Here is a 15,502-nt window from a genome sequence, read left to right on the forward strand (position 1 = left end):
TACAAAAACAATTTTTTTGATAATTTAATATATTAATGTTTTCTTTCATCCCTAACCTCCAGTGCTCATAAGGTAGAAAGAAAAAGGAGAATGAAGTCAAAAGCTTGTCTGACCGGTGTGGAGTTAGATCCAGATGTAAAGTGAGAGGTCTTATCACATTCTATGACTGCTCTGCTGTACCATCTGGCTCAGTGACTTTCCACTGCAGCCCTTTGGAATGCCCTCTGTTTATGAATACTGGGCACGTTCACTGATCACCTACGTGCTCACCTTTTGTGTCTGTAGACGACAGAAAGAACACCAAAGTTCAGGCCTAGTTGAGTGCATGAGTGCTTTTTCAGTGCTTTATTGTTGGAAAGGTCAAGCTGGTTAGCAAGTCTGCTGATCTGGTGCTGTCCGTGAAGGAAGTGTCTCAAAGTGTGCAAACAGGTCAAGTTACGTAAAATAGAAAGAGTGCAGAAGGTTAGCAAAGTTTATTTCTTCTGCTTCACTATTTTAGCTTTGAGTGACGTACACTTATCTCAACAAAGCACAAGTCTTGTAAGGAAGTTGTGCGAAATTATCTTGTGAGTAAGGTTAAACACAGTAATTCAGTGTACTTGTTGCGAGTACACTGGCCAGGACTTGAAGGATGCCTAATAGTGGATACCAGATGAATCTACATTCCATTTCTGATTAACTAAATGTTCCCTGTTGCACATTGTTGTATTTGGAATACATCGTAGAAGGCATTACTACCCACCAGTGGTGGGTGGGTGGTCATCATCCCATCTGGCCTGCACAGTGTTTCATAGCTCTAAAACTTTCTTGTAGAAAGTGCTTTATTTATGACTGCTTCGTCCATGACTTTCTTAACATCCATACCAACATTAAGGACACATGGAAGCATTTGGGCAGTGATTAATACATTGTTTGAACTGACCATATAATTTTTCATGCATCAAAGAGATTAAATGACCCTTAATGGTGATCCCCAACCTTATTCCATTGCTAGTCATGGGGGCTTGATGTTAATTTCCAGCTGGTGTCACATGGAATGCTCCCAGTTCATCCTCTGCTCTGACTGTAAGGAAATTAGGTTGGAAATCTAATCAGAAAACATGAAGGCTTACGGACTCATTAGCCTTCACACAGCAACCATGGGCAGTGATGCTGTGGAGCCCACGCATGCCAAGATAATGGTGTCATTAGATTTCTTATAAGAATTTCATACGAAACACATTATGATTTAGGCTTTCAGAGCATGTTTTTTATATGTCTACACTTTTTTTGTCGGTTTAATAGTACTCTATTTTGTTTGGACAGGTGTGAAATCAGAAATCACACTCGGTCTGGTCTCCTTTCACCATGTGATGGTCTTTCACTTTTTCTTATTGTGAATGCATTGCATTTGGAGAAGGTCTGCCAGCCTATTCGGTTTATCAACAGCAGCTAGAGGAAAAACACAGTATGAATAAATGGAGAATGACCATGATGTTTTCCACAGCATGTTCCTCTAATGAATACATGAAGCCATTCATGGTACACTTCAACTGCTCAGGCTCACTGCTGAGCGATTTAGATGTGATTCATTACTGCTTTCTGATGTAGAAGGGGAGATTCATCAATTTCTTTCATTTCTGTCACTTAAGGCGGCCTGTTAGACATGCTGTCAATGCTTGGTATATTGCTGTTCTGATTCTCTGATGGTGGGGAAGTCAGAGGATGCTTACAGGATGTGTATTTTTGGCTTTCCCTTTGGGTTCATCAAGCCTGTTCCTTTTAGCCTGACATTTAAATACTCAACATGGAGGAGATTTGTTTGTACTGTTTTGGGTCTGGTCTGTTCTAACACAGTGTTTTCTGGCATTGGCATGTATGTTAAGCAATATATCCACTATGGGTGGGCGATATGGCTCTAAAATACTATCACAATATTTTATGGTATTTTCACGATAACGATACTTTTGGCGATACGACAAAACAATGAATTAGAAAAAATATTTAGAATTTTATTATTGCATGCAATATGATATGGCTAACATAAGTTAATAATCCAGAATGTCATGATACTAGTAATGCACTCCAAATATCTCCATATATCCAGGATTAAAGTAAAATAAATGATACTGGACAGATAAAATCAGTATCTAGTAGATATACAATGGGAAATGAGAACCATGTAAATTTTTCTTTTGCTAAAAACGGCCAAAAGTAGTACTATGATTTGATAACTAGGGGTGGATGATATGGCACGATACTTCAGGGTATAATATTGTTCACGATAATAAAAATTTCACGTACGATACGATATGGCACATCCCTAATATCCACTAAAATGCAGTTAAAAGTGAAGCATTCTGGACAACAGCAAATATGGTGATGGTGGTAGAGATCTTGATAAATTAACTTGTTTTAAAAGTCATTCTGTTTTCACATGCTCTTCATTTAGACCTAAAGACTAGTGTAGATGTAGAACTGCCACATCTACAGTGTTTAGATCCAGAATAGTAATTTGTGAGGTTCTCATTATCCTAACATGAAACTTCCACCACATGTGTACTGTTTATTATTTCTGACTGTGTCATGACTGTGGGAGATTTTTGAACTGTGTTGCACCTCGCCATGAATGTTAAGAATGTGCATGCTGTCTTTTACAAATTGGGAACTCAGCTTAAATTGACTTGCTGAAGTCTGAACCCCTGTTCAGAACCAGTTCTCTGAAAAGTCAATATTTGATGCCAGCAAAGCAGGTATAGGGGCCCATTTTGGGTGAAACAGACATAATTTTAGCCCTTTACAGGAGATCTTCCAGCCATTCCAGCCTGCTGGGAGCATATTACTGTATTGTATTTTTTGTTAAGTGCTTTGTATGTATGTTCCATCAGTTCTGATTACCGTATCTAATATTTGAATAGAAATACAAATACAAACAATAGAAGTCATGCTCCACTTTTGGCATTAAAGCTTTTAAGTGTTTGACTAGGATTTAAACCAAAATACTTTACCTGAGTGTTTGATTTTAGCTCTCTTTAGCTTTTCTAATCTTGGAGAACCCCGGTAAATTTGTGGTTTCCCTTTCACAAACCCAGCTTATTAAAACCTAAGTGATAATTAGCTGATGGTCTACAGTTTCAGGGGTGGGAACTCTGTAAAATTGTGTAAGCACCATTAAACTACGTTAAGCCAGTATGTCCCACTAAAAAGATAACAGCTTTACAATCAGTACTCTGTTAAACTATTAAATAGCATGTATCTGAATCTTCTTTGTGTGAATGAACAGTAGGTAACTCAGTCAATGCTGCTGGTATTTGTAACATAAAGGTGAACACTTTAAAATAACGGTCATTAGGGACTGTATTTGGCCTGGGTTTGTCCGACATGTGGCAGAGGCTCTCCTGCATAAATCTTTTAATATTTAATATTTTAACTGGTTCAACTTTAAACGGTGCAAAATGCCTTTAGATTGGCCCTGCCATGCAGGAAAGTTATTATACTGTTCTAGGGCACTCACCCAACTGTCCCTCAAATTCTGAGTAAAGCGTTTCCCTGGCATCCTGCCTGTATTCCTCACCGATGTTGTAGCACTCCAAAAGTGGCACCGCTTGGCTCTGGGTGAGCCTGCTTTGCTGGCTTGCCATTTGGCTTCTGTCCTGCACCCACACATCTACTTGATTTGATGTGATGATGGTGGCTTTTCACCCCACAGGGTGCATCACTTATTTAGGGCTCAGTGGCTTTACAGTTAGGATGACTCTGTGATTCATTACAGTATGTGGTTAATGTACAAGTTTATAGTCTGCTAATGTTATTTCACGTGACTGTAATTGTGTGATCAGTGTGTTGCAGTGTGGAGCCGGTCACGAATCAGTCATGCAGCTCAAATGACTGTCCTTGAGCAGCATCGACGAGTGATTCAGCATTAAATGGATGATGATGATGATGATGAATCATTTACGCCTTGGTTCACTCGTGCCACACGTGCTGCATTCACATCTCTTTCTCTCTGTGCTACCTTAAAACGTGTGATCAATTCTGATGCTCTGGATGAGCGTGACTGATATGATGGCCCGTGCACGCAGAATGTGTGTTCTTTCGTGGTTTGCCTGTTGTTCATCATCACAATTACCATGCTATTACAATGCTTTGTGTGGTTGCATGTGAACCTGTATCTCTGTGTATCCCACTCCCTCTCCCCCCCGTCACAGAACCCCTGAATCACCCTCTTATGTAAGATTTTGAAGCTTTGATGTGCTCAGGCCGGAGTATGTGCCCCTTTTCAGTAGCATATTGCCTCTCTCTCTCTTTTTTTATTCTCAGAAATTGAGCTTTTCTCCTGTAATCCATAAATCCACCCATATTATCTCTCAGATTAAAATACCTCACCCTCTGCACTTAGTGATCACTGTCATTCAAAAGGGAAACTGAGTGTGTGTGCTGGGTCTCAGCACTTAATTATCTGGTCTTATCTGGTTTTGTCCCTTCCTGCTTTACTTTAAGTGCATTCAGATAGAACATGCTTTTGGTCATTTATAAATTCAGACCGAAGCTTCTCAAGATTCTCCCACAAGGCTGTTTTATGTTTAAATATGCTTGTATCATTTTTATTATACAAAAATATAATAAAATACACAAGTCATGTGACTTATACCATACCCCATGGAAATTTTAAATTGCAAAATAGTGTCATTTATGATATGCCTGAAACACACAACAAACAACAGACAAACAAATCTAAACTTAACTTGCTGCTCCAACCAATACTTTTGGGATGAGTTTGGACTGATGAGGTGGGTTGTTGATCATCCATCATTCTGACCTTCATACTATCAGTTACTCCACCAACAGCAGTACAGGCTCCTTTTTTAAATACCCCTGATATAATTTGTAAAATAACCGGATTTAGGTGGAAAAGATCCAGATCACTGAGGTAACAAAAATATGTTAGTTTATTACTCCATGAGTTAAATAAAGGCTCTGCTGCACACATTTATCAATCAACCTTTGTTTTAACTTGGCAATACATTTAGGGTAACCTTCATTTTCAGTGCAGCTGAGCATTTACAACTTCAAATAGATTATAAAACAAACTAACATTAAACTTAAGTATTTAATCAGGTGAGCTAAAATAAGGAATTTAAAAGAATTCAACTGTCGAAATTAAATGCAATTAAAACATAAAAAATGATATAATATTTAATTAAGAAGAAATAAAAAAGGGTAAGTGGACAGGCTAAAATGTAAATCAATACAATTAAGAGATTAGAATATGGCAATAAAATATATAAAATAAAAAGAGGATAAAATAAATGAAATGGTAAAAGCCAAAAGTAAAACAAAGAAAACAACAAATAAAAGGATGAAATAAATATAATGAATAAAAAGGCTAAAAGGTAAAACAGAAAATTAGATAAGTAAAAAGACAAAATAAATTAATTAGTAAAAGTTGAAAGAAAAACACAACTAAAACAGTTACAAGCTGTCTGAAGGTGTTTAGAAACTGAAAGTTTAACATGTTTTAGTGACACCAGTGAGTTGGGTTTAAAGTTTTCTGTAGTGAATTCCGGCTTGCTGGTGCACTGTAGCTATAATGAGGTTTTCCCAGTTTAGTAAAAGCTTTAGGAACCTGACAGGTAATCCAGTCACAAGAACGGGTCTGATAATTACCGTTAATTATTAGAAATCATGCATTTCATATAAAACTATATAAGGAACCTTATATACCTATAAGGAAGGATCCTGCTGGTGTGAGTTCATACTGCATTTTATTTTCATTAAAGCAATTAGTAGAACTATTTAAGCACTAATAGCACCTCCTTGTGGAGAAGGAGTAGCCTGTTAGGAGTTTGAAACATTCTTACATCCAGTGTTTAACGTGAAGCTTAGAACACAATTAAATTTAATCTAATATATAATATAATACAATGATAACTTACTCAAGCCTCACTCAAGTCACACCTGGACTAATGACCTTTAACCTGCAGCATAGTCCTCCACCTCCTGCTCATGCTTCCTGCCTGTCCGAGCGTTCACGCACACACAATGAGCCCATTGTCAGGGCCAGCGGTGGCAGCGTGTGTCCTTGGCAAGATCTACTGTCCTAGGCCTGCAATACTGTAATCAGCTAGTAAACCCCAATCTAAAAAAAAAAAAATCCTGAACACACACAAACCTGCACATGCGAACACTGCAGCCCACACAGCGACCTGGTTAAAGCACTGGTCGGGCCAGGCCAGTGTTGGCCCTCGATTCAAACAGCTGTATTCATTCCAGACTCTGAACAATTAACAATTAAAGGAGTGATGGGAGAGGAATTTAAAAAAGGGAACAATTGCGCATTGTGCTTGACGGGCAGCGGGACCAGTCTGGACTGGCCTTGAGTAAAGCGGGTATAAAAAGAACCGACCCAGCACATGGATCCTGCTTTCTGTGCTTCTGTGTACTCCGTTTCCATCCTTCCAACATGCTGAAAAAAAAGAAGGATGGAGAGGGTGCTGGTGAGCCGTCTGTGAAGAAGGTAAGAGAGCTGCGAATGTCATGATGTAGGCTAACTCTGGAGTTTTAGGTTGGATTTTGGGCTGCATGTGAACTAGTGGAGCACTGATACATATGCATGTCTGTATAGTTTGTGACATTGTGTTAAAGGGCTAATATTCTCATGATATTATGACTACATTTGAATAAACATGATTGTATCCATGCTTTTGTCTATCCTGCTGATTATGATAAGACTAGACCTGGTTTGTTCTTGTGTGGCTTAGCTTAATTGTGGCTTTTAAACAATACAGTTGTGTAAGATGGCGTAATGGTTTTAACACAGTGGATATTAAACATACTTGTTTGTGTTTTGAATGGCACTATATTGTTCTAACGTCTTTGTTAAACGTAGATAACAGTGGTGTTACCACATGACAGTAATCATTGTTTAATGCAGGAGTTGATATATTAAATACGCTTTAAATAAAAAGGATTTCATGCTACAAAAAAAATGTCAAACAATACTGCATTAGCGTATTGTACTGTAGTGTACATTGTCAGTGCTATTATATTAGGATTTATAAACCAAAAAGATGTTTTTTTATTATTATAAAAAGTATAAAACATGACTAGTTGGTCACCACTGGGAATTGAGTAGCTCTCTTTTGGGAAATATGCCATAGATAAAGCTTTGATCATATCTTTATAATATGCACACAGATCCACTGGCCCATATCTCAATTTTGGGGCTTTTTATACTTTTTAATCCCTTGCCTGGTATTAGGCACAGTGCCAAAGGTTTCATTGTTGTTTATCCTCACCAGAGATTCTCGAGGTCAAGATAAGCTGTGTGTCTGCATTTGCCAAGGAGTCTCCGCAGTGGCTGCAACATAAAGCGGTGCATTCAATTGAAATGAAACGCTTTATATAGAGTATTGTTCTGGAACACCCACAATTCATACATAATTTATTTGAATGCAGGTGGTATCTTGTGCGTTTAAGTTAAGTATAAAAATCAGTGGTTCTAATTTTTGTTGATAATTCTGTATAATGAATTTGAAAATACATAAATGTTTTTAATGTTTTCATAGTCATCCCTTGGAGAAATGGTCAGGTATAAATTCCTGAGATACTTTGACAAGGGCTACTTTGTTATTGCCAGACAACTGAGTCCGAGCATCTAAAAAACTGCACGGTTTGTCGGAAGCTCTTGGTCAGCTGTGGTTGGAAACTACAGACCAGTGTTGTAGACCAGTGTTGTCTACAACAAATGTTGTAAATATTGAGTGATGGTCAATATGGTGGGAGGAATACCCTACATAGTGCATAACTACAGCCCATTATCAAAAGTGCTGAATTTAAGGAACTTGTATCTTATTCTTGTTTTGGCTCCTGTATTAAAGGTGGATGTGATCTCCCTTGCATTATTGCACTGACAGTTTTAGCCAGATACTGCTGGGCACATTCATTACCAGCCATTGCTCCCTTCAGTACTGTGGATTTAGAAAAATTAAGAAAGCCTGCACATCTTTGGAGCCTAGCAGGCCTTGCCATGAGCAGGCTGGCAAGTGGGGGTGTGCCATATCGTATTGTACGCAATAATATCGCCAACATTTTCGAATATCGGGATTGATATTGTACCCTGAAATATTGTGCCACATTTTAGGGCCATATCGCCCACCCCTACTAGGAAGTGTTCAAACCTGCAATGCAAGTAACAGGTGTCTGTGCTCCCAAGCCATCCCCTAATAGAACACTTCATTACAGCAAGTTGTACATGCATACACATGTTCAGGCAGTACCTTGGAGAAAAGGATGAAGATTGCCTGGTCTAATAAATCCTGTTTCCATGGAAATCACTTCCAAATTTTACCTAAGAGAAGTTTAAAAGATATGATGTTTTAGTTCAAATCTATATTAATTTGTGGGCTGTTTAGGTAGCACATGCAACAAGGCATGTGGTCCTAATTCTTCAGCTCATCAGTGTGTAGAAGAATTTAGTACATGGAGCTGAAGTCATCAGGTGTCAGCAAGGCTGTATGCTGTGTTCTGTAGCATGGATGTTGTCCAGAGTCTGGCGGCGCTTCTGACTTCCATCATCAACCCTGACCAGTCATCACCCTCCACATTAAAAGGCTGTATGCCAGAGTTACAAATTTAGTCTGAACCCGCCTGGATTAGTCTGACACTGGTGGAGGACACGTTCTGTGTGGCTTTGGGTGGCAGTAGCTGTTCTGTGGGGCTGTTGTAAAGTAGGTATGTACACATTCATTTTGGGTGTGTCTGTGTTCTGGCTACTGTTGTGTACACTTAGGAGAGTGTATGTTCGGATGTTAGGAGAGTGTTAGTTCTGTGTTTTCACACTTTGTTTGGTCCAGGTTATCTTTGGGAATCTTCCACATCTCTCAACTATACTCCTCATCACCCGATTACCCTGTTCTGTAACTTTACGTGGTTGGACACTTTGTGGTTGAGTTTCTGTGGTTATTAAATGCATACAATTATGGTTACAATTACAGTTGCTCATTGTGAACCAAGTATTTCATCTTGCATTTTGAGATATCAACACTTTTTCAACTCTTAATAAATCTGGTCTGCTTGTGTGATTGTTTGATGTGGGTTTCTGTACAGCTTTTGATTAGATATATGGTTTTCATATACACTAAATAGGGTGGAAAAGTTCTTGGCAATCTAATGTGCTTGTGCTCGCAAGGGGTGGGCAGTATGACCCCAAATATTATCACAATATTTCAGGGTCACTGTATGATAACAGTATTCTTGGCTATATAACAAAATCTAAGAATAAGCTGCTGCAACAAAATAAACATTAGAGTTTTATTAAGTATAAGTATAACAATTTTGTACATCCAGTAGAAACAAAAAAAAGTCTATAAACTTTCTATTTCATAAACAGTAACTTGCCAAGACCTTGATTTTGTATTAAATAATAATAGTGTACCAAACTAAAAATTGTTAGACATCTACCACAAAACTAAAATGCAGCATATTTATATAAACTGCAAACAAACAAGAAAAAGTAAATACAGTAAATAGCATGACGGATACAAAATGCAATTTTGGTATGAAGTTTGTTTATTTATTTATTTATTTATTTTAACACTATTATTGTGCACAGTACAATATGGCACATCCCTAGATCTCACTCTTCTAAACACCATTTTGGATGTACTTTTTCAGGACAGATCCTTAAGAACTGTAGTTTTGACCCTTGTTTCCTTTTATCCCTCTTTATTTCCATTCATTTTGCCCCTACCCAGTCCCAATCTCACCTTTGTCCGATGGCCACCATATTTCATGTTCTCAGTCAGTGCAGGTCCAGAGGTTCTTTGTACAGCCATGCTGACTTCTGCTCAACTCCTTTCATTATTTTAATTTCCTGTTTCCCCTTATTCACACCCATTCTTTTGCACTTATAGCCAAGGCCTGTAATTTAATATGTCTGACAGTCACAAAACTGTGTGTAAACCTTTATTGTAGGCCCCAAGATCCATTCTATGGACGTACTGACCTTCACATATCTCTTTGTTGTTGTTTTTTTTCATTCCTTGTTCCACCCATTCTAGTTTTACTTTGTGTAATTTGTGTATTTATTTGTGTTTAGGGAGTGTTTGTGTTTCTTGCTGCCTTGAGCGTCACAGAAGGATATTTTTATCAAGCTGTAGTTTGTTTTTGGAGGCTGTAGAGTACAGTGTGAACTTGTGGCGTAATAAAACTTAGCATTTTTGTAAAACATTGATAACGGGAGGTCAGACACAAGCACTTTGTTGCATGCAGTTCTCCTTTTCCCATATGAGTCAAGGCTCTCTCTGTTTAATCTGGGCTATTGTGTTACAAAAACCTCTTCACTCCGTGAGTCGAAACCAGTGCTTTGGGTGGTGTGCACAAAAGGCCTTGCATGATTCAAGGTTTTGTGTGTGTGTGTGTGTGTGTGATGGACGAAGAGACTGAGTCATGCCTGTATCCTGAGTGTGTTGCTCCGTGTGTGGGCTTTCTTTTGCATGACTCGGACTTTTGTTCTAAACCTAAGCTAAGCCTGCTCGGCTTAGAAACACCATTTCCCTTATAGCCTTTAAGCGGAACAAGAACTTTACTCTCATTGTTTTCACTGATTAAAAATATCATCTTCCAGAGTTATTTGTAGGTAATCCCGATTCAGCCTAATGACCCCAAAACTGATGTACCTGTGAATTATAGAACAGCTCATATCATACCTGAAATATTAAATTTGACGTGGCTGTGTTATAAGACAATATATGGACTAGTATTGGGACTTCACACCAGTGAGGAGATCTACAATTCTTGATTAGCACTGAACTTTTCTGCACTGTACCCAGTCATCCTACTCTGTTTTTGTGGTTCTAAAACGCTTCTATTTTTTTTAAATAATAACCACTCACATCTGGTTGTGGAATACCGAGTGAGGAATGAGAAATGTCTGCAGCAACCGGGTCATCCTTTTTTATTACCACACTGGAGTTCTGTGAGTGCTAAATGTCCACCTATTCTTTTACTAATGAATCTGGCTTAACATATAGATATTTGATTAAAAATATGCCTGGATTTGCCCTGAATCTCTTCCATTGGATTGGATCTAGACATTAATCCGTCAATCCGTCGTCTCCTACTTTTTTCTAGTCAGGGATGTGGTGGTACCTGTGCCTACCTAAAATGATTGCCTGTATGGCAAAAATACTTTGTGGGCAAGGTGGTAGTGTATATCTGTAATTGTAAGAATCCCATTCACTTGCACACTCCTGTTATTTTGAATTTCTTGTTTTTTATCAGGGCTATAATGTATTGTAGATTAACTTTACTAAGAACTAAGAATAGGTTCTGAGGGGCTGAGCAGACTAAGGCACTAGCAATATAGCCTGAGTACTGCGTTGCAGTCAGAGCCAGGGAAAGCACAGTTGACCAAACACTGTCTGGGTGAGTCGATGGCACTCTCTCTCCTCATCACTTCTGTTGTGATGCTGTCTGACTGGCACATGCGTTGGTTGGCTGATGTATCAGAGCTGGGGGTTCTTTCTATTTTTTTCCAGCAAGGTTTGCGTCCAATTGAGCGGGTTGTAGGGGTGCAGAAAAAAATGGATTTGAGCTTGAATCGCATTTCTAACATTGAACGATTCAGAATCGGAGCTCACCTACTGTCCTGCGAAGCTTTTTAACTGTATCGTGGAGCTCCGCAGGACAGTAGATTAATTCCCTGAGACCGTTTAAAAGCTCGGCGAGACAGTTAAAAAGCTCGGCGAGACAGTTAAAAAGCTCGGCGGGAGTGTCATGGGACAGCAGCAACAGGACAGGGAAAGTTTTTCCTCCTACTGCCTCTCCTTCTTAGGCTACAGAGGCGTGTAGTGTCGTGTTACAGTGTTTGTTGTTGCGCCGCTAAAGTATGGAGGATGAAGAAAAATAAATCTAACCGATTTGAAAGAATTCGAAAAAAATCAAATCGTGACCCCAAGAATCGATTCTGAATCGAATTGTGGGATTCCCAAAGATTCACAGCCCTAGCGGGTGGGTTAATTGACTAGGGTAGAAAATTGGGTTAAAATAATAAAATGGGCATGGTTTCTATTATGACTCAATACTTCTCTAATACAGATTGCTGATTGTGATCAGCTCTTGAAAACTGCTGCGCTTCATAATAACTTGCTTTTAATTAAAGTGCTTCAAGATGAGCATCCCCAAATGCTCTAATGTCCCTCTGGAAGATATACACTACTAATGATGTTGTGTGCGCGTGTGTGCCCCCATTCTATTTTAGGCAAGATGTATTAAAGGATTAGATTGTTTTGCTGATACTGTCCCAGTAGTGTCAGCCATCAAAAATGAGATCTAACTTCAAGTTGTTCTGGAATACTTGGCAGTTAAAATCTATATCGCAGTCTTCTAAGACCCAATCTTTTCAGCAGTGTGGAGTCTGAGACGCTTTGTTCTAGGCAGCAGAATAGGCTTAAGGAAGTATAGTGTCCAGAGAACAATATTGCACAGCCTGCTTGATCTTAATCTGCTGCATATTAAATAATGGCTCTAGAAATGCACACCTACAGTAGATCGTATATGTCATTAATCATCACCTATGATGTACTTTATGGTTGTTGATACTGCATGGCCTTATGTAAGAGCACTGCTTTAAAATCTCTTGATGGAACAGAGGATTTGAGAGCTGCTGTTCATTCAGATAATACCTTCAGCAGAGGCAGACCACGCTGTGCTTTAATCCTCACACAACTCTGACGCCGATCTCTTCCCAGCAGCTGCCACACCATGAATAACTTAGTTTACCAACAACTCTCTGCCAACAGTCTCCCTGTGGCTGCCACTGCTGCCTCTGGTTTAAGTAGGGTGGTGAAGTTGCAGACAGTATAATCTGTGTGGTTTTAGATGTTAGATTTCAAGTGGTTGACAGGATTAACTTCGTAGTAGCTATGTAATATTGATGGGTATTTGTTAACACATCAAAATCATCAAAATACTAGTGTTTACCTAATAGTCGCAAAGTGAAATTTATACTTTGAGCAACACCTCAAGAAGGACATGCTTACATGCATTTCTGAGCAAGCTGAGATACAAACCTATCATTGAAATTAAAAAAGGCCTGTGGAGAGAAGCTGTACACATAATAATAATATTACATGATTGTACTGGATTCTATCAGGTTATGTCTCAATTATGTAGTTCTCGCCAGGCAATGGCTCAAGTTCCTTGGATGTGTTCTAAGATATATTAAAAATGATTATCACTGTTATTTAAGTTTTCTATTGCAATTAATGCTAGTTTCAACCCCTACACCCAACTGTTTTGGCGCACCAAACCTTCAGTGACTGTAACAGACATAATACCAGATTAATCATTGCCATGTTTAGCTTTGTATGCCTTAAACTGTGTTGTGTAGCTCCAGTGAAGCAGGCAAAACAATGTAAGTCATGTTTGTGTAAAATACTGTAATAAATATGCTTCTCTTACTGGATTTCCCAGGTTGCCCACAAATGCATGTGTAAAGTGTGTATTTATCGTAAATTGCACTTTCTTACTGTAAGGGAGCCCTGGAGCATGTAATGCCAAATATCACTTAATGCTTTGAAGTATATGTTGGGCAGTCAGCCCCATCTTTTGTTGTTATGCTACATGTGTGACAATTAGAATTCCCTTCCATTTATAATGGTTATTTTTGTATTGTTTGAGGTGTTGCATCAGTACCATTTACCAAGCCTTTTTGTCTTTCTTCACTGTGCTTAACAGATCCAGTTTGCAGACCAGAAGCAGGAGTTTAACAAGAGGCCCACTAAGATTGGGCGCCGATCTCTGTCTCGCTCTATCTCCCAGTCCTCTACAGACAGCTACAGCTCAGGTACGAAAACCTGCACACCCCCACACTCTGGCTAAGACAGTGCTCTCGCCCACATTCTATGTCAATTGTTTTGAGAATTCTGGGATTTTTTTTTGTGGATCTCTGAGTGTCAAAGGGAATGAGTTTAATTGAAATCCTGAAGAGTCTTTTTTTGTAGATTTAGCCAGACACGCTTTTAAAAAGGAAAATGACACTCAATTTGTGGAGAAGATATTAGTTTTGAGTGTGGTTATGTTGGTCTCAAATGGGGATCTCTGTTCCTCCAGCTGCCTCCTACACTGACAGCTCAGATGACGAGACGTCTCCCCGTGACAAGCAGCAGAAGAACTCCAAGGGCAATGCAGACTTCTGCATCAAGAACATCAAACAGGCCGACTTCGGCCGCAGAGAGATTGAGATTGCTGAGCAAGGTATGATGCTGTTTTACAAGTATGTTATTTTTTTCAATTAAATACTAGCTGCTTTATTTTTTGTATTTTTTTTTGCATATTTCACATTGGTAAGAAAGAACTGTGTACGTGCGTGTATTTGTGTGTGAAACAGTGAGAGAGTGTCTTGAGAATCTTGACAGTTTGGAGGAAAATGAAGCATAGATGAAAGTAGTACATGGCTTGATGGGTAGCTTGCTAGATTAGCCTCTGTGCTAATGTGGGAAACATCAATAAAAAGTGCAATGGTGCGAGTGCCCACAAACACACACTCAAAACAGGCGAATTCGGGTAACATGAGAAACTTGTCTCTGCCAGTGTGAGCTCAGCATAGGCTTCAGATCTTTTCCAGCCGATTCTGATCCTTTCAAAATTAGGTGACAGATTCTCATTTTCGGTCACATGATCAGATCGGGCACATCTGTAATTTGAATTCTAATTAGGTAATGAATTATAAATGTTTAGTAACTTCCAAGTACAGTCTAGATTCAATTTAATGAAAGATTTGTTATTCAAATGTAAATTGAGATGCAATATTATCGTAATTGTCTGCAGACAATTTTGGGTTTGATACCTGAATTTGCCAAGATGTCACAGTCAGAGATGCGCACCACTCTAGGCATGTGCGCCTATGTGCAATTATAGTTGTTTTTTGCATTTGTTGTATCTCGTGAAAGGCTTTTCAATCCAAAAGCATCTGATTTGTTCTGTTTCTCATCACCATAACAATGAACAATAACACATTCAGTGATTTAGTTATAAGCTCATTTGCATATTGATATCAGTTCTCAGAAGACTGATGTCATAATATCAGTTAGCAAGTGAGTACTGTGTGTAAGTAACCGGAAGAGTGTTGTTTTTGGAAGATCCTCATGTCTTCGTGTTTATATGCACTGTATATTTAGAAGGGGTGGGTGGGGAGCTCTAGGGCTCTTCCTGGGCCACTGCGGAGCCCATATGCTCACTATGTACTGAGAGACTGCAGGGTGCTGCCTGTATCACCTCCTTAATAACCATCCAGCCAAACACTGACTAAGCTTACACACTGCATTATTTGGTACCATAAATGACTGTTATTAAAGAGGCTAATTTAATTGTGCTGCACAATATATTGTTTGAGCACACATGTATCACAATGTGCTTATGTGCAGTAGTGAAATTATTGCAAGTGCAATCCAAATTATTTGATTTGCATCATGCAAGAACTTTCTTGCTGCTTGATCCTTTTCCTAATTTACATTATATT

At 38.8% G+C, this 15,502-nt stretch overlaps 1 protein-coding gene across 3 annotated transcripts in view; it reads left to right on the forward strand.

Annotated features, from left to right (window-relative positions):
* ahcyl2b (adenosylhomocysteinase like 2b) overlaps positions 1-15,502 on the forward strand; it is a 51,637-nt gene that overhangs the window by 19,246 nt on the left and 16,889 nt on the right. For 2 of the 3 annotated variants that reach the window (XM_007252727.4, XM_007252726.4), the window contains exons 2-3: positions 13,720-13,828; positions 14,095-14,238. In XM_007252727.4, coding sequence (XP_007252789.1) covers positions 13,720-13,828; positions 14,095-14,238 — 253 coding nt within the window. Of the gene's footprint in view, positions 1-6,208; positions 6,497-13,719; positions 13,829-14,094; positions 14,239-15,502 lie in introns of those variants that run through there. The other variant, XM_022671289.2, reaches the window with a different exon arrangement.

Source organism: Astyanax mexicanus, chromosome 2 (genome assembly GCF_023375975.1).
Source record: "Astyanax mexicanus isolate ESR-SI-001 chromosome 2, AstMex3_surface, whole genome shotgun sequence".
Classification (NCBI taxonomy): domain Eukaryota; kingdom Metazoa; phylum Chordata; class Actinopteri; order Characiformes; family Acestrorhamphidae; genus Astyanax; species Astyanax mexicanus.